Source organism: Tenrec ecaudatus, chromosome 13 (genome assembly GCF_050624435.1).
Source record: "Tenrec ecaudatus isolate mTenEca1 chromosome 13, mTenEca1.hap1, whole genome shotgun sequence".
Lineage (NCBI taxonomy): Eukaryota > Metazoa > Chordata > Mammalia > Afrosoricida > Tenrecidae > Tenrec > Tenrec ecaudatus.
Genome location: NC_134542.1, coordinates 109,739,880 through 109,764,979, shown reverse-complemented (window position 1 = coordinate 109,764,979; position 25,100 = coordinate 109,739,880). Strand labels below are relative to the sequence as shown.

Below are 25,100 nucleotides of genomic sequence, written 5' to 3'. Positions count from 1 at the left end.
AGGATTTACAATCCCATGAATGAGTTCTACTATGCATGTGAGGGGTCATTATGTGCTGAAATCAACTCAATGGTAACAAATAAAAATAACAAAGGATATAGCACTTGAAATACCAAAGTAACGATGCGTTGACCCTTCCTTAGGTTCCCAGTGGAAAAGGAAAAAAAAGAAGAAGGAGAAATTAATACAAACATCTCCTTTATTTATACTAGGAGACATCTGCTACCAAAGCACCACAAGATGAGAACGCTTGGATATTTATTAAAGGTGTGTTAAAGTTATGACAGAATACCCTGGCCTCGGTACATATAAAACCTGCTCACAGACCTGCTCACAGGTCAGTTTTTCTAGATGGGTTAGATTGGATTGTCTAGAGAAACAAAAAGAGAGCCACACACAGACACACATAAAGATGCATATGAAATAATTTTATGTCAGGAAGTGATGTTATATTAAGGAAGCAGCCCAGTTCAGTTCAACTCAAATCCATGAGGCCAATGCTAGTTGGAGTCCTCTTCAGGCTCACATAGCCCAGGCCAATGGTGCAGAAAGGTAAAGGGAGATTGAGAGAGATCACAGGCCTGTGAGTAGAGTCAAGTTCAGTGGAAACATAGCAGGGGACCCAGGGCCTCCAGGATGGCTCCCAGGTCAGCGGTCCACATTGGGCCAGCCCTGGCTGCAGAACAGAGTCCGAGCATGGAGGAAGGCAAATGGTAAGAGAGAGAAGGAGGGGTTCCCTGTGTCTCCCATTTTAAAATGCCGCCCCTTCCTGGGGCGGCTATAACCTGAATAACAGGTTGGACTGCATGCCTAGACAAGTATAGATTGATATAAAACCGAACTGCGACCCCAGGCTTATAGAATATACCATATATACTCATGTAGAAGTCGAGGTTTTCAGCACTGAAAAACTGGGGTTTTTCATAGACACGGGCCAGTGGTACCCCAGGGAGGTGTAACATCCCCGCTGACACTGCAGGGCTGAATGTTTGTTTACTCACATCTAACCAATCAGAGCCGTCCTATGATGTGGACAACTCCAATTCGCAGAAGCACCCGTAGTGATTCACTTACTCCCGCAGCTGAACTGGTAAGGATGTGTCTGTGGCTGCGCTCCGTCTCTCCCCTCTGGTCTCTGTGTTAATTCACATCCTGCATTTCCCACCCTAGGCTTTTACTTGAGTCAGTCAGTTTTACTGGTTTCCCATGTAATAATTAGGTGCCTCAGCTTATACTCAGGTCTGCTTATATTCGAGTATCTACATTTTTTTCTGGAGTGCCATGGAATATCATCCAGGATGTAACAAATAAAAGGTCATAACTTAGCCTCAATATATTTATACTTATTGGAACTGTGAAAACAATATCCTCTGAAAGTATGGGAAAGTTGGGCTTTCTGTAAACTTGAGTTTTGTGGATCCAAGTTTGGGATTGGGCAGGAGTAACAGTGGTTTGACAACGGGGGCCTGGTAATCTCCTAGAATGTAACATCCTGGAGTTATTTACAACCAACAGATTAATCAACCAGAGACCTGCTGAAGAAAATAAATGTCATTAAAGGATTCTAGAGGAGTCATCTTCCTGATGCAAGCCAAGGAAGTGTCTTTAGCGGTGCGGGCTAGCCCTGTTGAAGCAGACTCTGTTAAGCTGCTCATGCTGCCTGCTGCTCTGGGTCCTGCATTCTGTCTTTGGAGCTATCGGTGGCCTGCCCTACCACCAGCTGACCTGGAATTAATCTCTACTTCCACCAGCCTATGGTCTTGTGGCTTCCTAGTCCATCTTTGTGGGTCCTACTTTGTCAGTCTCACCAGCTAAGTTGCAGGTTAATATTTGGTGCACAGACTGGCACTGGACTAGACTGATCTGCCTATACAGCTGTATAGGCTACTTTCTGCATCTCTATCCGTCTGTACTGATACCTACGCCCACATCTATATCTATCTAGCTATATCTGTACATGCCACTGGTTTTGCTTTTCTAGAGAGCCCAGTTGAACATTACAATTAAATTAAAAAATAAATAGAAGGTAAAAATGTGGGGAAATACAAATATATAGAAATTTAACAGTGCACGCTTATATCGCCAAAGACAAAATCACAGAAAACTAGAAAATTCTTCTAGATTAATGACAATATAAACACAATTCACTAAAACTAAAAAAATGAATCAAAAACAAAACATTACTCACCAGAAATGTAGGTGTTTTTTCTGTTTAATTGTTTGTTTGATTGTTTTTAAGGTTTACACTTAAAACAAGAAAAATATTAAGGAAATTACCTGAACTTCTATCTTAAGGAACTAAGGACGGGGGGCACAGTTTAAATTCAAAACAGGTAGAAGGAAAGGAACCCAATGAAGGACAACTGAAGAGATTATAATTTTGTTTTTTGAGCTTCACTGGCCAAAGATATAAAAGAGAGATGAGATGGAAGAGAACACTCAGGCCGGTGAAATTGAAAAGGGTAATAGGGAACATCACTCTGACCTTATAAAGTAAAGAAATCCACAGGAATTCTAAAGACAACAAGATATAGAAAATTAAAAACAAATACAGAACTACTAAACTGAGAGATCCTAGAAAGACAACACTCATTTGTGTTACCTGACAGTGCTTCATTACAGACTGAAGAAGAAATAAACTCAACATCAAAAATAAAATGAATGCTTTCAAAAAATTATCAGATGTGAGCAGTCACTTAACTGAAGACATCTAGAGAGCCCAGCAAACAATATTAAGACATTATTACAATCATTAATCACTAGAGAGATGCACATCAACAGAGGGTGAAATATCATCGCACCATAGGGTGAATAGCAAAGTTAGAACAAACAGAAGCAAACAATGGGTGGTGAGTGGGTGGAGAGACTGGAACCCTCATCTCTCATACACTCAGCAGTTCTCAACCTGTGGGGCACGATCCCTTTGGGGGTTGAACCACCCTTTACAGGGGTCGCCCGATTCATATCGGTAGCAAAGTTACAGCTATGAAGTAGTAACAAAAATAATTTTATGGTTGTGGGGTGGGGTCATCACAACATGAGGAGCTGTATTAAAGTGTTGCTGCATTAGGAAGGATGAGAACCTCTGTACTAGAGGAACTGTAAGAGATTACAACCACTGTGAAAAATACCTTAGAACGACTTTACAGAGTTAGACACAGAAATGTCATATCATACAGCACTCCACTACTTTGTATAAATCTTAGATACATACAACTGTGACACAGACAGATATTTACAAAGCCATTGTCCTTGCAGAACTCTTCAGAACAGTGAAAAATGGAAACCAACTAAATATACATCAATGGAAGAATGGATAAACCAGCTATGATACACACACAAAATTACAATATTATGAAACACTATAGAATGATTATGAATGTATAAAACACCTCAAATATAATGACCTAGAGTATATTATATTGAGTGATGAGTCAATCACTAAAAAAACAAATATTGTATAAGACTGCTAATCTAAAAACTCAAGAAAAAATATCCAAACTGAAATAAAACATTATTCGATGGTTTTGAGTTGCAAAGATAAGTATGGTAAATTAAAAACTAATGGTAGATCTATATTAACTTATGCCAAGTGGGAAGCAATATATAGTAAGACAGAGCTACAAGGAACACCATAACATTGAAGGGCTACTATATCGCTCTTTAAAATAATCAACCCTTTGAGATCAAAAGGGGATCATTTACTGATGGACAACATTCAGAAGGATTAGGGAATAAGTGGGATTAATGATATGTTGTGGGGATTTTGATTAATAATGAAACAAACTATGTATAAATTATTGCATGGAAACTGATATTCTCTATAAATCTACATTCACTTCATCATAAAAAGCTTTTAAAATGACTTTAAAAAATCTTCTATATAAGGCCAAAGAGTCAACATTTTAAAAGCAAACACTTAAAGCACAGTCGGGTCAGGGAAATTAGACTAGTGGAAAGAAACACCTAGAATAAAAATAATGATAAGTGTAGAAATTGCACGAGACCAACCAAAATCACTAAATGATCTGCTAAATGGAAATCTAATCTGCTGTATAAACTTTCCAGGCAAATCCGAATAAAAACCGTTTGTGGTTTATTTATACAATGGAATATTACTGAGCCACATCAACAAGTTGAAGTGGTAATGCCGGCTCTGTCTGGTTTAACCTTGAGAGCACATTGATAAATGAAAGAAGCCAGTCAAAAAGACCACATATTATATAACTCTATTTATGTGGCTTGTCCAAAATAGGTCACCCTATAATGGAAGAAAGTAGTTTAATTGTTCACAGGGCCTGGGGCTCACGGTGATGGGCAATGACCGCTAATGAATAGGGGGTTTCTTTATAGAGTGATCAACACATCTACACGTGGCTAGCAGTAATGAGTGTACAGAGGAGCCGTGATGGAGTCGTGGGTTATGAATTGGGCTGCTAACTTTAATGCAGTGCTTTAAAATCACTAGCTGCTCTGTGAGAGAAAGATGAGGCTTTATATTCCTTTTAAGAATTAACGTCCTCAAAATACACCAGAGAAATTCTTCTGTGCCCCACACAGCTGTTATGAATCAGAACCAAGCGACGGCAGTAAGTACATGGAGGTGCTCTGTGAATTTATTGTAAGCCTTGAATTGGTCACTTGAAGCAGGCAGGTTTTACACATTCGAATTATGTTTCAATCCAGCTCTTATTTTTAAAAAAAATGTAAGTGTGAAAATTTATAAACTATAGAGAGCTCTGCTAATACGACTTCCGGTTCACTACTAGCAATCCAAGTTCACATTGAATGGTATGTATTGACTGGAATATGTTTTCATCTACTCGAAGAAAATGCATGAAGCTAACAACTATTTGTTTCCTATGTATTTGTGCTCCAAAACCAAACCAAACTCTCTTAATTCTAAGTCAGAGGAACTAGATAGGACCGAGTAGAAATACCACTTGTGTTTTCTGAGACTGCAACTACTTACAACTACTTACTTGCCTCATCTTTCTCTTGGGGAGCAGGTGGATGTTTCAAACTGCTAACCTCATCGTTTGTGCTCAATGATTTAAAAAAACTTCAAATTAATGCGATATTTCAACTCAAATATTTTTAATAACAAAAAATAACAAAAGTAACCTGCACCCACAGAAGTGGATAAAAATAGAGAAAAATAAATTTTAAAGAAAACTCAGTCTTCATATTGTTTGGAAAATTAATGAAATAGAAGCATATACTGCATGAATTATAAGATAAAACAATGATTGATCTTTTAATCAATAGACCAATAGGCTAAAAGCTAGGCTGAATAAACAGACAATAGGAAGAAGAACAATAGAACATGAATTATGAATATATAAAATATTTCAAAAATAAGAAAATAATATAAACCACATCTATATTGCATTTCAAAATAAGCAGAAAATCCCATTTTCTAGCCGAATATGGGCGACCAAATTTGAAATTAAAATTATTGAATCTTAACAGATTTCTAAAAATTAGAAACTTCAATTGCTATTGTTGTTGCCGTTCAGGTACCTATGAATCAGTTCTGACCCACAGAGACCGTATGCATAAGGAAGCAAAACCCTGTGCGGTCCTGTGGCGCTCTCGTGATGTTGCTACGCTTGAATCTTTTGTTGCAATGAAGTCACCGCGTCAAGCCATTTAGTCCAGGGTCCGCTTTTTCCATGCTGCCCTCCACTTCACCCAAGCCATGGTCATTCTGATCACCGCATAGAAATGGGAAAGTTGGGACAGAGGCTGTACACTGGTACATATGAGGGTTGGAGGTACAGGGAATCCAGGGTGGATGATACCTTCGGACCAAGGGTGTGAGGGCCGATGCTGGGAGAGTGGATGGTGAGTGGGTTGGAAAGGGGGAACTGATTACAAGGATCCACATGTGACCTCTTCCCTGGGAGAGGGACAGCAGAGAAGGGGGGAAGGGAGACTCCGGATAGGGCAAGATATGACAAAATAACGATGTATAAATTACCAAGGGCACATGAGGGAGGGGGGAATGCGGAGGGAGGGGGAAAAAAAAGAGGACCTGATGCAAGGGGCTTAAGTGGAGAGCAAATGCCTTGAGAATGATTGGGGCAGGGAATGTATGGATGTGCTTTATACAATTGATGTATGTATGTGTATGGATTGTGGTAAGAGTTGTTTGAGTCCCTAATAAAATGTAAAAGAAGAAAAGAGAAAAAAATGATTAGGGCAAAGACTGTACAGATGTGCTTTATACAATTGATGTATGTATATGTATGAAATGTGAAAAGAATTGTATCAGCCCCAATAAATTGTTAAAAAAAAAAAAAGAAATGGGAAAGTTGAACCATGCATAAGGAAGACCAGAGAAGAATCGATGCATTGAAATGATGGAACTGGCACAGATTGTTGAATGCATCCTAGGCGGTCCAAAGAACAGACAAGTGGAAGAAGTACAGAAAGAATGCTCCTTTGAGGCAAGGAGGGCTCAATTACAAATATTCAAAATACCCTTAGACCTCCATAACAATTAAAAAAACAGCAAAGTTCAGATTGAAATATCAATTCAAACTGCTTCTAACAATTCGCAGTGAGATACAGTGAAATCTGTTCTGGGATTGAAAATTCAACCACCCAAACTTACTACCATCACATCTACTCCAACTGATAATGACCTTACAGGTCAAGAAAGAAATCCCCCATGTGTGTTTGTGAAACTAAGTCTGGAAATCAGAATGGAAATCAGGCATTTTTATAGCCCTGTGACATGATCACAAATTCCAAATAGATTTCCCCAATAACTATTACTCTTGTACTTAATAACAAGAGATTGTAGCTCAATGATTGGGAGGCAAACTCATTCTTCCCCACAGAGAGCTTCCGAAACAATCTTAGAGGCGGTGCCACTCAACTTTCAAAAACAATCATTCCATATGTCTTCCATCAATTCTTCCAATATTGAAACTCAATATTTGACTGGTTTCTTCAATTTTTTTTTCTGAAAAATGCCAAATATGTTCTTCCCTTTGGGTTTTCTAACTCCTGTCTACATAGTTAAAGTTAGCCTTATCTTCTCAAGGTCTTTTAATAGCGTCTGTTCTGCTCTTTAGTGTAATGATTGCTTCTGTTTGCTTTATCTCCTCTACTGTCCCTTCTGATATTCATTTTTGTCTTTTCCTTATTTTCTGATAATCTTTTGCTCTTTTCATGCATGATTTCCCGGATGTTACCCTACAACTTGTCCGCTCTTTGGTCATTAGTGATCAATGTGTCAAATCTATTCAGGTGATGGTCTCTAAATTCATATTTTGTTTCTGCTTGTTTTTGTTTTTTTCAGCTTCGACTTGAACTTGCATGAGAGCAACTGATAGCCTGTTAAATTAAAATTCCTCATTGGCTTCACCCCACAGACACAAGCATGGTGACAGGAGAGGTTGGTAACCCTATATAGCATGGCAGGAGCCAGCAACAGAGGACGATGAGGCCCAGTGGAAGGACACAATTCTACTAGTTGCATAGGTGCGGTGCTATCTAGAGGTGACCATGCCATGGTCACAGCAATGGACTTCTTACTTGAAGAGTGACATAAACTCAGTAGCTGACTGGAACCATGGTACACCTGCCCAGTGGGGGGGAACAGAATTATAATTTGGGAAAGATAAGTATTTTGCCTTTTGAGAATTGGAGGCTCTTGGTCATCGTTTGCTTTTTACAGTATAATATAATAATAATGATATTGTATTTGTATAATATAATAATAATTTTCATTTTGTCAACTTGATTTAAGGGCCTCATATGCTAGGCTCAAACATAGACGAGCTCAGTGATCACGGAATGGTTGGTACCAGTGCATGGGCAGGCCTCATTCTTTAGCGGACTAGGTCTCTGAAAGTTCAAGTACAGTTTAACTGTCTGTTATATGAAGATGAACAGATGTGCACATGCAGACTTCTACATCAACTATTTTACTAAAAGTGCTAAAGGCTTTTCAAGTTATCCTAGAGAATTTACAGTGAAGTTTTATGGGGAAAAATGACTGTTTCTACATTTATTTTATAATGCTAGATTATAATAAACCAATTTACCAAAGATCAACTTATAAATTTTCAAAGTTTAGATTTCAACTTTGAATCTAATCTAAATTATTTATTCAAATGTCTCCTCTTTTAGGGTATATGTGATTATTTTCCCTTTAAGAAAGTAAAAAATAATTACTAATTTAGCATAGCATTTAATAAACTAATGTAAACTTGTAAAAATGGATTTTAGAACACCAGATTTTATCATTGGCTTACTTTCAATTCTTTCTGGGTTGTTTCCACTTTCACATAGCTATATCGCCTGTGTGAGAGGCAGATATATTTAGAATAGATACTGGTCAAAGGTGAGGTAGCCATGCCTTTTTGTAGTCTATTTTCCCAACATATTAACACTTTTATCATTAATTATTTAATTTAGCAACCAAAACCAACACATCTTTCATTTGCCATAGAAGTGGGTTGATATGCTCTGCTTCAGCATATTAAAGAGATCATGTATGTATTACAAAAGGTTACACTGTATGTTATATGTGCAACATTGCATGTTGAATATTATTATTTTAAATATAGTACATCCCTAAGATTCTTTCTAAATTTTTTTAAAGATTTTAATTTTCTATTTATAATTCTCCTTTCTTTGATTGTCTCCATAATGATCTTATGATACTGAATATAAAGCGGTAGATGATTTATCTATGAAAAGGAGTTCCCCCATGGTCCTCGCAAGGTAAATTGTTGTAACTCTAAAAGTAGCAGTTCTTTTAAAATAATTTCTGATTCTTATCATACATAAAATAATCATCAAACAAAATGTGATATTATAGTTAAAACATTTCCTTTTATCCCACTTCAGGGATTTTTACATTCTTCTCTGTTCTAATAGTTTAGAATTTATTTGAATTTCTATTCTTTCATCTTTGGATATATTTCCTTATACTGTAGAAACTTATGAAGTGGTAAATGGTCCGTCATTTCTCTGCTCAATGAATATTATTCCTTCCTTTTTTCCATTCATTCAGCTACAGCTACATTGAGAATGAATGATAGTTAAATGTAACTAAAGTGTGATGTACATAAAAATAGGACATAATCTATGGAATAAAGAACAGGATGAGCTTTCAAGTATTCTTCAAAATTGTGAATTTATAAGTCTATACAAATAGACTTCAAGGTCTGCTTAGCATTTCCATCTCTACTGCAGGGACTCCTAATAATTATAGGTACCTGTTATGCTCAATATTCTGGTTACAAAAGTTAATTTTCATGAAGGAACCTGGGTGGTGTAGTGGCCAGGCACTTGGCTGTTAACCACAAAGTCAGAAGTTCAAAACTACCAGCCATACCATAAGAGAAAGAGGAGGCTTTCTACTCACGTAAAGAGTTACGGGCTCAGAAACCAAAGGGACAGCTCTTTTTATCTTGTGTTATGTGGTTGCTGAGTTGTAAATGACTCAATGACAGTGAGTATAGGAACACCAGTACCTGCATGTCCACACAGCACTGCATTCACATCGGATTGCAGGCCACCGCAGTGGATTTACTGGTAGACGAGACAGTGCATATCATGTGGTACTCAATAGTATTTAGAAGCAATAGATAAGTTGAAAGTATCAATAATACCTAATAGGCTTTTGTAATAAATGACTAACCTATCCATTTTAGGTGTTTGATAACTGGTAGATATTAATAATATCAATACAAACCTAATGTTGAGTAAAATAACAAGTAACAGAAATTATGATAATACCATATGTGAATTATATATATGTACACACATACATAAAGAGATATGGTGGCAGAGTGGGTTAAGCACTGAGTGAATAACTACACTGTAAGATTCACACAATGAATATACATGAAAATACTCCCATAAATATTCACCGTCTCAGGAATCCAAAGAAGCAGTTATGTTCTGTCGTAAAGAGTCATTATGAGTCAGAATCATCTTGATGGCAGTTGGTGGGTTCACACACACACACACAGACAAGCAATAAAAACACTTTGCAATAGTAGATATATGAATCAAAAGATACTGGTAGAAACATTAGAATCATGTCTTCAGGAATAAGAGGTAAGGACGAGAGATGAGCTCTAGCAATAAAAGTACTGAAAGAGGGAGAGAGAGCAGCAGACAGAGAGGGAGTGGGGCTGTAAGGAGAGCCGAGGGAATGAAGGGTTCTATGCACACTGATGATGGTACTATGCTGGGAAGGATGGACTATAATAAACTCAACTCTCTGTGCATGACAAGCAAAAGATGAACAAGTGAGCAAGCACAAGAGGGAAAAAGAATAGACAATAAATATAAGATCAATTGTAGGAAAAAGTATATTATGAAACTGTGCACTCGCAAAACATGCACCGAAACCCTATGCGTTAAACTTGTGTATGTGACCTTTTTGAAAGTCTTTTGTTATGTTAATACATTCATATGGAGTAAGCTAATGCTGATGTGTCTTTAAAAGGGATGTTGTTGTTAAGCGCCTTGAGTCAGCTCCAACCCAAAGCAACAGGAGGAAACACTGCACCACCCTGCCCCATCCTCACAGTTAGTTGTTCCTTGCCTGAGCAGACACTGTGCCAGTCCATCTCACTGAGGGCCTTCCTCTTGTATGCTGCCCTTCCACTTTACCAAACTTGATGTCCCTCTCCAATGACTGGTGTCTCCTGCCAACACACCAAAGTCTTCCCATTCTTGCCTTTCAGGAGCACCCTGGCCTGACATCTTCCAACACCGTTCAGGTAGTCCTTTGAGTAGCCCAGGGTACTTTCAGTATCCTTCCTGCAGTGCCCCAATGCAAGTGAATTGAGTCTGCAATATGCAGATGACACAAGGGAGAATATTTTGGCTTTGGCCAGGCACACCTTAGTCCTCACAGAACCATCCTTGCTTGTCAGCATTCTACAGTAGTCTGGTGCAGATTTATCTAAAGCTTTAAAAGGATGATAGTAGAGAGAGGACATGGATGATAGGATCAAATACATACCTCATAATTTAAGAAGGTAGTACAGATGTAAGCAAGGAAGAAATCATGCACAAAGGCAGATGTGTCTGCAAGTATGGGTTACCAGCAGTCATCCAAAACGAGGCCAGAGGTCCACAGAGCATTCACCTGACTGAGACCCCCTTTTTAATTTGTTTGCCTCCAGAAATAGCCAATCCTGCATTTTCTCTTCTGAAAGGGCACTCACGTAAAGTAATTTTTATTGTGGCAGAAATAAGTAAGTAACCCACTGCCACTGAACCTATTCCAACTGAGTGAAGCACTGTAGAACAAAGTAGAAGTGCTCTCTAGGATCCCCGAGGCTGTAACTTCATGCCAGAGCAGCCGGCAGCGGAGGTTTGGCAAAGCCACCAGCTCTTGGTGATTCTGTGAGAGCCAACCCATAGCTGAGACCAGCTTCAAGCCCTCACCTGCTCTTCAAGGACTCCATGTCGGCGCTTTTAGCAGTTTATTTTCTCACAGTGTAGGGAGCCCACCTGAGGGGGTGAGCTCCAGAGGAAGGTTTATCTTTCTGAGTTTTGGCTTCTGTGTGGTCTTCATGTGGCTTGGTATTTCTCTCCCCCATCTCCTCTCCTTTTGTGGATTTGTTTAAACTCTTCTATATCTCAGAAGAGATGAACTCAAAACAAACTCTACAGGAAATGTACTTCATTAACAGAACAAAGATAATCTTTCCCCAAATAAGATTACACCCAGGGACAACAGAAGCTAGGGCTTACGGACATTATTATGTGGGGTTTACAGCACAATTCAATCCTTAACAAGGTTCATTTTAAAATGATAGCCATAAACGCAGTGATCTGAAAGGCAATCAATATAAGAGAGTATGTCAAAGATACTTCTATGGAGAGTTCCAGTTAAAATGTGCAGGGGCTGATTTTAAAAGGAAAATACATTTGAACCTGTCTCTGTGATCTCTGGATGACTGTAGAGAAATTATCTCAGCAAGTCACTTTTCTTAGTTTCAGTAGGGCACCTTTAAAATAAAGCCCAATCAAAACTGGCTTCCAGGCAGATGTGGTGGGTCAGTTAAACTCCAGGCAGAAAAGTCAATTAAGAAGATTATGATAATTTGGGGAGGCAATTCCAAAGGAGTAATCTTGATAGATTCTCTCAAAGGACACAGGACGATCACAAGGGCTCCTTAGGCAGACATTTTGAAAATGGTCAATAGTGTATTGGTGAGAAAAAGGTCTGGAAAGTTGTGCGGATAATTTTCCCCCCATCATGGCAATGCACTTAGCCTATGAGAATCTCAGTGGAAAACCTTATCCCATACACCCACCCTTCAATCCTGATCTTACCCCGTACACCCACCCTTCAATCCTGATCTTGCCTCTACAAACCTCCTTTTCTTCCTGACATTCAAAGAACATTGAAAAGGAAGACAGGATTCCTGAGTGCTGTTTGAAGTGGTGTACATCAGAGAATTATTTGGGAGAGGTTAGAACTGCTTAGGGAAGGGTTCAAAAAAGATGAAAATCTCACCTTTTGTGGTACATGAATCTAGTTGGAGGAATATGTTGAGGAAGAATAGCTTTATGCTTTGATATTTATGTTTATTAAAGGTCTCTATGCTTTTGTGACTATAAGTTTTGACTTATTCTCTGACTATTTTTGAGTTTAGATTCATCTTCTCTTAATATAATGATGCAAAGTATAAGAAAATATAACTAAAATATTTTAAAGGGAGAAAGAGATAAAAGAACCATAGGAAAATCTGGTGAAAACATTCATCCTCACTCTGGTGAAAACATTTAACTTCACTCAGGCTAAGAGAAAATTGAAAAAAAACTGTATTATAATGTTCTATCCAATTTTACTTGGACTAAGTTCTAAATTTACCAGTGAAGGGCCCAACTGACAGCAAAGGAATAAATAAAAGCAAACAAGTAGTACAAAATTTAATCCATATCAATATTCTGGATCCTCATAAGTAAAAATAAACCAATATTTCAGGAGAAAGTGATTAATAAATTATTACTTAAAGAGAAAATATGGGAACAAGTAAAAGGGCTAAGCTATAAGAAATGAGCTACGTAAAATGGTTTAGATCCAAAATAAAGATCATGGTAGTAGTACTTAAGAAAGATTCCTCTTTTAAAATAGTAAGACCTTTGGAATACATTTACAGAAGATAAAACCAATTCAGAAATACCGGTAAAGCTAGCCAGCAAATGATGTAGGAAAGACAGAAAAGAGTGGGGCGAGATAAATACACAGGAGGAAACTCCCGAGGGAGGGCTCCCGATAGCACAGCAGAACCTGGCAGCCTGGCTCTAATTCGAAGAGGCCCCCAGAGGCACCGTGAGTTAAGAGGTGCCTTCCTCACTAAGAGATATGTGCTCAAACCCATCAGCCACTCCATTGCAGAAAGATTCGCTTGCCTCTCTCAAGATGTACGGTCTCCGAAATTATTTGTTGGAGTGTTATTTTTGGTTTGGGTTCTAAATTGAAGCATAAAGACTGCTGTTATTCTTTTTATTTTAAAAATGTCAAGAAGCATAAACAGGCATAGAAGTCAATGAAAAGATGCAATTCAAAATGAGAACATTGCTTAAAAATGAAAGAGAAAATAGACACAGAAGAGCAGAGATACTTTATTTTTTAATCCAATTGTCATTAGTCAATGCATTGTAATTGAAGGGCAAATTTGTGAAGGTTTTTTCCAAAAGGGTCAAATACGATATAAAACCCGATATTATGTTTTGTCATCTTTTCCCCAAAAACAGTTTTGAAGCCAAAGTCACATGAAACATAATGATAAATATGTATTAGATCAAAATGTGATTATTAGTTTTTATTTTCTGAACTTATGTATGAATAGCATGAGTTGTCATTAAAATAATTTGCCTTTTTTTCAAGCCCTCAGGAAAATTTGCCCTTTGTGCAAATCTTTGAGAGACTAGGATATATGTCTCTAAGATTCAAATATTAATAATAAGTAAACACATACATTACCACAAAATAATTAATATTATAAATAATGTTTTCAGAAATGTAATACCGACTGTGTGTTGTTTTCCCAGCCTGCACTGGGTGGGATGAAAGTGTTAGAAGAACCATTTACAACTTAGTTTCTGAGTTCAAGATGCCTTTTCCCTGTTTGACAGATAAGAAAGGACATAAAGTGAGAAAAGAACATAGAGCAAGAGGACTTGGAAGAAGAGCTTCTTTGTACTGAAGAAAGATTTGAACTAGGTCTTATAGAATATCCAGAATATGTAGGGATGAAAAATGAAAGTGTAGTTTAAGTAAAAACAAATGAAAAGGGTTTAGGGTGTAGAGGCACTCTCAGGCTAATATGGCCTATCTGTACTTAAAAACTTCCTGAAAGATTTTTGAAAAGGTAGGAAATTATATACATGTTGTTGGGAGACGCCTTTCAGTGACCCCGTGCCCAAAAGAATGGACATTTTCCCAGTCCAGCACCCTCTCACAATTATTGTTATGTTTGAGTCCATTGTTGCAACTACTACATCAACCAATCCATCTTTTTGTTTTCAAAAGCATAACTAGTTGCTTTTTTAAAACCTAAGGAAATGTATAACTAGAATTAGAAAACTCAAGTGGGTTACACTGTAGTTCTCAGAAAACAAACAAAAATTTGATGGAGGTCTTAAAATTAGCCCTGTTGTCCTAGTGGGTTACATGTCAGGAAGCTAATGACCAGGTCAACTGTTTTGACCCATCAGCCACTCTCTCCTCCCTCTTAAAGACTTACAGTCTCAGAAACTCGAGCGAGCAGATCTACTCTGACCTACAGACTTGCTATGAGTCAAAGTCAACTTGATGACAGAAGGCTAGAGGAGCTGGTGTGTAGGTGGGTGGGTGGGTGGGTTTGTGTGTGTGTGTGTGTCTTAAAAGTATAAGATCAACCATAGAGCAGAGTGGTAAAAGCAATGACTTAAGGAAGCAATTCATTGCCAAAGGACTAATGGACTGCATACCACAGCCTCTACTCCCCTGATACCAGAAGAATTAGATGGTACAGGCTAGGCTCGTGTGGCTCCACTGATCAGGATTACCAAAGAAGGTCTTCGTCAGAAAGAAACAACATAGATACAACCTTCAAAAGCATACGAAAGACCAATTTACTTGTCAGTTAGAGACTTGTGAGACCTCAAAACCATGGTCCTTAGACGCCCTTTATGTCTCGAACTGGGGACCAATTTCTGGCTAAACCACAGGGAGAACTGTGAAGTGAATACAATCATCAGAAAGGAGCATTACCCAAGTAAGGCAATCATAAGAGACCCAAAGGGCAATATGTGTTTCAAAACAAAGCTCTGGTGTCAGGAAGAGGCCAAGGAAGAAGAATGAATAGAAAGGGGGGGGCAGAGAGTGGGGGTGCAGGGGAGAGATTACTGTCACCATGAAGGGGCTGCAACTGAGGGTAGAAAACAACAGGGATTCAAACCACTGAAAGGAAGACTAACTTTACTCCATAACATTTCATCTAAGTTGCAATAAAAGTTTTAAAAGAAGAACTTTTGGATATGGCAAAATGTGTATCTCCATTAACACATTAGATAACTAGACTGGGCCTAATGACTCCAATTTATGACATGGCAATGCACAGTCTTTGCTTATGCCAATAGATTTTGTGGTGTGTGACCTGCATTCACAATGAAAACAACTGCCCAGTTTCAGTTAGTGGTTAAAGGAAGTAGAAGTGTAATGGTTTCACACAAAGTATTCTCAGATTCCTTCATTTCTATTCATAGACCACAAAATATCTGCACAATAGGAACTCATCAGTTATTAACCCCTTACTGGGAGGGAGGCACAACAACACTCTGTCAACACCATGGAGTCAATGCTGCCTCAGAGCTCCTCCCTGGAATCCAGAGAGTGGACTCTGAGCATGGAGAAAGCCTGTCTTTCGCCCCAAGTTCTTTTAAATGGAGAAAGGAAATCATTGTTGTCCACATACACACTGCCATCTCAATTCTGGCTCACCATGACCTTCTGGGGGGTTCTGAGGCTGTAAGTCCTAACAAGAGAAGATCGCTCCTTCTTTGTACCCTGCGGCAGCTGCTTGTTTGGAACCAGTGCTCACCCAATGCCACCAATGCCCACGGCTCCCAGTTAAGAGTGCTTCGCCGATGAGAACATTGAAGCTCCAACCTCTCATGCGCTGTATTATCTGGACTATGGTTTTCCACACAGTGCACCTCCGAGGAAGGAGTAGAATTTCAGTCTGTCAGACTCCAGAGCTCTAGTACTTGCTAGCCCCATTTCCAATACCACCTAAGAACTTCAGTAGAATTTTTTAAAACAGTTATAAAATGGACAAAATAAGTCCAAGAGTTATTTTCTAGAATGTTGGAAAACAAAAACAATGAAAATTCAGGGGCTAAGACCAGACTGGAGGATTCTAACTATTATGCAAACTGAAAAATAAATGCTTTAGAAAATTAAAACAATGAACCACAGGGAAGTTTTCTGATGCGACTATGCTTCAGGGAAAAACTATCAATCTAAGGATAGCAATCTGGGGGATGGCAACTGTAATCTTTTCCCTCTAAAAGATTTTGAGTAGCGCTGTAAGAGACCCCAATAAAATGACACATAAAAATAGGCACATCACAGATGAATGTTTTGTTTAAAATTCATTGAGTACTTTTTCTAAATTTCCTGAAGGCCCTTTGGTTTTGTTTGTCCCAAGATCTATTCTGAAGAAGAACGGCATGCTCCAAACATTTGCTTACCAACATTGGTACAACTTTCGCCATCCACATCCAGCTTCCAACCCTCGTAACAGGAGCACTTGACCGTGTACTTGTGCTGCTCACACACTTGGCTGCACTTGCGGTGACTGCTGCAATGATCGACGATCTCACACGTCTTATTATCCGCCTGCAGCTGAAAGCCTTCAGGGCAGGAACAGACGATGCCCTGTCCAGGAACAACTGCGCAGTGGTTGCTGCAGCCTCCGTTGCTCAGGGAACATTCATCTGGGAGGGCAGAGATCAAAGGTACAGATCACTGAAGCCAATTCTCCACGTCTCAAATTAAAAGAACACACTGCACATCAAAATTAGTAAATTATTTTTAGATCCCTCCCCCAGAATTTGAATTAAGTAAACAAATCAACCGAATGAGTAAATCTAATGAGCTATGAGTTCAGTGTTCCCGGGTGGCATGGATGGTTAAGTGGTCATACAGTAGCTGAAACATTGGTGAACGCCGACCCACCAAAGCTGTCAAGAAAGAAAGTCCTATGGATCTGCCACTGAACTCCCTGTGAAGCAGTTCTTGCCTACATAGAAAAAGGAATACAAGCATCCATGGTGGTGTAGGGGTGACGAGTAGGGCTGTCATACAAATGGTTGGCAGTTTGAAACCACCAGCAGCTCTGTGGGAGAAGGGCTGAGCATTCTCCTCCTGTAAACAGGGACAGTCTCACAGGTTGTCCTTATGAGGGAGCGTTGACTCGATGGGAGTTGCCCCATGGCAATGGGTCCAATATTTATTTCGGTTTATAATAGAAGCTAGGAATGGACACTTTGAATGTCTATTAAGCTTTGGAGCGCGTTTGGCTTTACTCCACAGACAAAATATTAGTTCAACGTTTCCATTGTGATTGAAAAGATTAGATTGAGTTTAGGCACAGAGGCCTTCTTAAAGGAATGAATCCACATTGATTATTTAAATATGAGGTCCTTTAAATGATTATAAGTAGTTCTACGCATCTATGAATGATGAATTTGTACATATATTTTACATATCTAATCTCATCTACAGTGATAATTCAGATTCCTTTTTGTTTGCTAGAGCCAATTATTTTAAAAATTAGGTAAGTTGTATATTGTGTCTTATATATTAGTCATTATAATCTAGTCAGTTAAGTCATGGAAAGAGTAAAAATATACTTTAAAAAAAAATCCCAATTTTTATTGGTGAACTAAAGGGCTACGAGTACAGAATGCATGAATAATAGGAGTGGTCTCCCTTTCATTGTACATTTCATTCACACTTCTCATATTCTATAGTATACTTTTAGTCTATATGTTTGTCGTTCTACTTCATCACCAACTCAACTGTAAGTTCCTTGAGGGCACACAGAGCATTTACTCTGCTTGTCAGTGTGCATGCAACAGCTAGCAAGGAACTCCCTCCCCTAGAGCAAGCAGCTCAACATACTATTGAGTATGAACGCTGTACAACTCCTAAAACCTGGGCCCCTGCTGGGTGGAAAACGTCAAGATGTCACATGTGGCTTTGAAGGAAACAGCATATATATATATATATATATATATATATATATATATATATATATATATATATATAGCCATTATACAACTTACTAGTATGCAAATCTTTGCTGTTGTTATTTTGAGTTGGCTCTGATTCCTGATAACCTTAGATATAACTCCAGCACCACCTTCATAATCACTGATAGGCGCTATAGCTTGAGGCACACAGACATAAGGCCACCAAAGTCCTGATGTCTTTCTCTTTTGTTTTTTTGTGAACAAAAATAAGATTTTATTTCAGTCTCAGGAATAAACGAGTTTATAGCAATCTGTAGCAACACCAAAATCTGCAAGATTTAATTGATTGGGAAGGTGGAACCAGAAACAAACAAATCTTCCCTCATCCAGTATTAAAACTATATTAAATAATATTTTCTGGGTCACTGGTTGCAAAATCCTGATGCTTGATGACTGCTATTGAGTATGCTTTATGGGATTATAGGCATAAACGTGGTCCTGGTTATTTGTTTATTTTTTATTTATTTCCCTATAGGACAGATTTGCCTTAGGTATGAACAGGTATGATTTTTGAAGAACTGTTCAAAAGTTTTAAATATATGTATTACATGAATTACACATATTAGAATTACATTTTGTTGAAATTGGAAACAAATTAAAAGAGTGTTAGAGATGTTTTCAAAGACTGATTTTTAAAAGATACACTTAAGAAAAATATCCTATACCTGGCAAGCTATAGTGATATATACTTATATATCTTAAATAGTTGCCATATATGGAAATTTGTCTGGTTCAAAAAACAAGCTCCATGTAAGGCATTTTAAAAAGAGCCTATTTTAAAAAATTATATATGTGTCAGTTCCCCCATATTATTTATCATCATAAAATAAATTTTAGTAATATAGGAAGTAATGACAAACTATTTTTTCTAAAAATTTAACTGGAATTTGGTACTATTTTAGAAGTAGAATTTAAAGGAGAGATTAATTTCTTGGTTCTTTTAAATATTTTTCAACCACACTCATAATCAGCTCAAAAGAGCTGTCATATATAAATATTTGCCCCATTTTAGTTCAATTGACACACTTCAGGAAAATTACTATACGGAAATGTCACAGGTAAAAAAAATTACAATTTTCTTAGCATATTTCAAACATGACCATTTCTTTAGTGCTGGAAGCATATTTCTTGATACTATTTGTGGAAATTAAATCATATTTTTGGGTGTCAGGAAATCAAAATTTAAATCTAAAATTAATTTTGTACCTTCAATGCCTGCAATTGCATAGTGTAATCTCATCATTTCTTTCTGTGGCAGTTACATAATCTCCTGTCAATTTGAGTGAAGAGGTGGAGTCTAGTTGGTCAGTCAGGTCATAGCCAATGAGGGCTCTGTGTGGGCATGGCCTTCTCCTGAGGATTATGGGGCACACATGCCCCTGGAGTTGGGGCACACACTCTCTCTGCTTGGTCTTCCTGTGGACAAGACTCATGGAGCTATGCTGATGGAGCCAGAGCTTTGGAGATGGAGGAGCCAAATGGAAACCCACACCAATGTTGAGATGCTTCTACCACCATGGGACCCACAAGACTTTCCACCCATTGACTTCCTGCATTGGATGTTTTGTGTGAGTCTGAAGAGGAATTTAGAGACTGGTACTGGACATATGGGTTAATATTGGACTTGTGGACTTGATCTGGACTGGACAGGGATGTTTACTCATTATACAATTGTTCTTTCATATGAAGTTCTTTCTTATTCGCATATGAGTGCCTATGAATTATTTTCTCTAGTCAACCCAGACTAGCACACTTCCTTAACCCTAAGCTTCTACAACAAAGGTCAAAATCTTCTCAAAATCTTAATTTCTTTGCTTGCTACACCCTTTATTTATCTTGACTGCTTGAGAAAAATGTGGAAGTGAACTGTTTTCTTTCAAAACCTAAAATAAATGCAGCATTTTCATCCCCATCACCTGAGAGTTATGGCATTGTCTCCTTTTTCATTATGAATAGACTAGTGTTTCAAACGCCGCATGTCTTGTGACTTCATTGGAGAGATGTTTGACTTGTTAAAGTCTAGACTGTTCCCTAAACACAATGTTTACATCTTAAGAGTATTGATTGGTTGTCTTATTTTTAATTGTATTTTCAACCTTTATGTGTAAACTTTACAAATTGTAATGCAAAAGAAACAAATGCACTATATCAAGGTGGACAAGCTGGGAGAAACCACAGTGCAGTGAATACAGTGAAGTGTGACATCCTTCTTTTTCTTTTCTCAATCCAATTTACTTAAATATTTTCCCAGAATCATTTATTTAAAAATTAAGACCACTGAATGGAAAGAGTTGCATGCAGCAACTCAGGGATATTTTATAAAACCATAGGCTCTGAAAGGGCATTTTATTATGCACATCTTCCATAAAAGAAAAACAGTCTTTACTCTCTGTATCTCTCTCTGTCTCTTTCTCTCGCTCTCTATTTGTTTATTTATTTACTTTGGTAATGCTCACTGTGCTATTAATTCTCAATCGATATAAAAATATGATAACCTCAGGCTAAATTTGGTTGTTTTTCCTGGTTTCCATCAGGCAGCAATATCATTTCCTAAAGTCATTTTCTCCCAGCCTCAAGTCATCTCATTATTGTTCTTATCAATCTGTGAACTATTTTTCAATCCTCTGTTGATGTCACCTTCAGTATTATCCATGAAACATATTTTTATAAATCTCCTAGCCAAATCACTGATCTCCCCACAGAGAAGAAAATGCAGTTTTCTTATGGAGATGGCTAGAGAAAAGTGAATTCACAGCTCACAATCCATCAGATTAAAACCATCATTTCAACTATATAAAGCACACATCATATGTTTGCTATAGGAGGACCAAAAGAAATTAGGTGAAAATCATATAAACTTGGGTAATATTCCATTTATTTTATTATCCAGTTACCTCTTTTCCTCCTCCTTAAAGCAGATTCTACTTTGATCAATAGAAAAAAATGTCATAAGTCATAGGATGGCAGTAAATACCATTGCACAGATTAGTAATAAAAAGATATTCTTATTCTGAATGACAAAAGATATTCTTATTCTGAGTGACTAAAATAAGACAAGTTCATATTTTGGAACAGAAATAACTATGTTGAGATATAAGTAATGAGCTGTTATGCAATCTTTAAGCTGGTTGGATATGAACTAAGGTTTACTGCTTTATTTTCAGCAATTTCAGTATATGCAACTTTTTTAAATGTAGGTAGAGCACATGAAAATATAAATAGGGTTGAATAATAAACATTACATTGAAGGGGAATTAATGGGGAAAATGACAAGTACTATGGCATCAAGTGGATGAAATGAAGGGCCCTGGTCCCATGGATGAGGACATGCAGGGTTAAGTTGATTACCACATAGATCGCCTTCATCAGACCCATCCGGACAATCCCTTCTCCCATTGCAGAGTTCCTCTGGCTGCAGGCACACTGAAGTGTCATTAGCACAGGGGTACTTGGGTGGTCCACACAAGAAACTTTCACAATCATCTTCATCTGATTGATCTTCACAATCAATATCTCCATCACATACCCACGCTTTGTTGATGCATCTCCCTTAAGAAAACAGAAACATTATATATTTAATATTTGTAACTACGTCTCCATAATCATGGGTGACTATTATATTCTTCAGTTAGAGCAAAATCGCTCGCCATATATAGAATTTGACAGCTGTTTTCATAACAACGTTCCAGTAGTTGTGGCCCTGGTTATTAAGGTATTCACAGTGTTGAAGCCTTGATATTTTCTTTAGTTTCAAATAATTGTCCTGTTCTCTTAAAAAAAAGGAAGGAAAGAAGGTTGGTTCCTTGTTTAATAAAAAGTTTATTTCCACATATCTAAAAGGTCACTGTCAGGATACATTTGTGAGTCAGTGCCTCTCAGAGCCCTCATTAAAGTAAACACTTTATATGAAGAGAAGTTGTTTTCTCATTTAGATCTCATTCCTAACCCCTCACCCTGGCAAGTCCTCTCATAGGAGAATGTCCTACAAAATAATAAGTAAACATGACTGCATGTCAATCATGATAACATACATATAGACTGAATTTAAAGAAATAAAATTTTCAGACTCAATTTATGAAAAACAAGCTTTTTTTCATTACCTTTGAAAGAAAAAATAAAGAATGAATGCTGAAAATAAATTGGGACATGAAAAATAGTAGATAGATTGCTTATGTCCAAGGATCAGTGTGTATTTTATGTTTTCTGTTATTGCAAAGTATGGTAATTTTAAAATAATAAAAAATATTGGTGCAAACATACATTCTTTGGAGCAATGCATTAAAAAATAAGATGAGAAAAAAATTCGAGTTTAATAAAATACTTTGATAATACTCAACATTATTCACTGACATATGAGTTAGAAAGTAAGAATTGATAATTTATTAACACATTGTTTGACCTGAGAAACTCATATTTTCAGAGAAACTAATGCAATTAGATAAGAGAAAACTGAAATGTAAAACTTAGAAAGAAAGAAATGTATCATTCTATACAGTATATAAAGTCATATAAGTAAAAAATGAACAATTATAAGAAAAATAATCCAAGAAAAATGTGTTGTTGAGTGCTCTTGTATCAGTTCCGACTCACAGTGACTCAGTGATAGCTATACAAAAGATGACATATCTAGAAATAAAGCTCGCCACAGAAACAAAAGACTTAAATAAAGATGGAAAAATATAAAACACTTTTACAAGAAACTCAGAGACTTAGCCAAATTGAATAATCCCCATGCTCCTGAATTAGAAGATGAAGTATAGTGATAATGTCACTATTACCCAAAGCACTTATATAAATTCAATGTAATTTCTATCTAAATCCCAGCATAGCTTTTAAATGAAGTGCAAAAAAGTAAGCGCCAACTTTATATGTAAAGGGACAAAACTTAAGATAAAAAAACTAAAACAAAGTGGGAGATCTTTCAGCTCAAGTCTTTAAAACTTATTAAGTATAATGGTAATCAAACCAGTGTCTTACTGATAAAGGAAAAAAAGACCAATCGATTAGAATGAAAACCCAGAAATATAGCCAAGTCCCTACACATGTCAGAGCTTTGATAAAAAAGACTAAAATACATTAAGTGGGAGAAGAGATGACCTTTTCAATAAATGGGGTTGGAAAAGTTGGATCTCCACCTGCAAAAGAATGAAACAGGATCTATATCTCCCAGCATGTACAAAAACAAACTTAAATTCTAGAATCATAAATGTCATCAATGAAAAAAATAGGGACAAAAATGGACCTTAACAAAAGGCATACATATGTTAGTGACAATGAAAAATGCCTGCACAATAGAAGACAAAATAGAGGACTGGGACTTTCTATGACTTTTATGCAAATAAAGACTTCATGAAAAGAGTTAAAAGAAAAGCTACAGATTTTGAAAAATATTTAACACTATGTGGTGTTAACTTGTGGAGGGATAGAGTCTAGTCTGGCAATCAGGTGGCAACTTGATGACCCAATTTGGAGGTGCTAAGCAGATAAATAGTTCACTGGAGGCTGGACACAGGCTCACTCCCGGGGAGATAATACTGGTGACAAGGCTGATGGAAGGCACTAATGCAGCCAGAGTCCTGGGACTGGAGGAGCCACATGGAGACCCACGCCACTGCTGAGATGCCTCTAACACCACTGGATCCACAAGACTTTCCACTCACTGGCCTGTGATCCTCATGCATTCTGCATCATTGCATGTGTTGGGTGAGTCTGAAGAAGAATTTATAGACTGTAATTGGACATATGGGCTAATATCAGGCATATGGACTTGAACTGAACTGGACTGGGATGCTTACTTAATATACAATAACTCTTTTTTTATGTACAATGTTCCCTTACACACATATGAGCGTCTAAGAACTTTTCTCTAGTCATCCCAGACTAGCACACAGTAATATATCAAATAAAGGGTTAATTTTAAAACTCTGTAGAAAACTACACCTTAATAAGAAAAACAATGCATTTACTTTAATTTTGCAATTATTTCAATAATGCAATTTGTAAAATGGGCACAAGACAGAACTAGTTTATTGAAGTTGGCATCCAGGTTCCCAAAAACCATATGAAGCAATTTTTATTAGAAATAAGAGAAATACAAATTAAAACAATCATGAGATACCATTTCAACATCACACTATCAGCGTAAAAATAAAAGAAGGAATAGGAATTACTAAATTCTGGAGAGGATGTGGAGATTAGAACACTCACACATTGCTGGTGGAATTTTAGACTTGTACAACAAATATAGAAATCAGTATGGAGCTTCCTTAAACAAATGCAAATTCAAATACCTTAAGATCATGCAAACTCTCTATATGATATATTATCCAAAGAAATAAAGAACAACACATAATCTGATATAGCACACCAACATTCATTATGGCAATTTCTATTATGACACAAAGATTGATATAAAAAAATAACAAAAAAGCTCTCTGACTAAAGAGAAATAGATAAATACAATCTGGAACATCCATTCAATGGAATGATTTGCATCATTTTAAAACATTGTCAAGTCTGTGAAACACCTTAAGATGTGGACAAAATAGAATATTATGCTTAGCAAAGTTAGCCAATCTCAAAGAAGATTGCATAAAGCCATTATTATAAATTAAAATAAAGGAAAATAATTTTCACATATATAAAAAGGAAAGTATATATATATATATACACATACATACACACACACACACACATACATACATACATACATGTGGTTATAGTGGGGGGAATGTCAGCCTGGCTAGCTCAGTCCGTAGATCATGGGACTCTCAAGCCCTGGATCGTGGGTTCATGCCCCA

General features: G+C 37.2%; 1 protein-coding gene across 1 annotated transcript in view; it reads right to left on the bottom strand.

Moving 5' to 3' along the window:
• LRP1B (LDL receptor related protein 1B) overlaps window positions 1-25,100 on the bottom strand; it is a 1,653,255-nt gene that overhangs the window by 690,982 nt on the left and 937,173 nt on the right. Inside the window, exons 22-23 of the mRNA XM_075529151.1 lie at window positions 21,649-21,849; window positions 16,735-16,980 (exon numbers count right to left, since the gene is read on the bottom strand). Coding sequence (XP_075385266.1) covers window positions 16,735-16,980; window positions 21,649-21,849 — 447 coding nt within the window. The remainder of the gene's footprint in view (window positions 1-16,734; window positions 16,981-21,648; window positions 21,850-25,100) is intronic.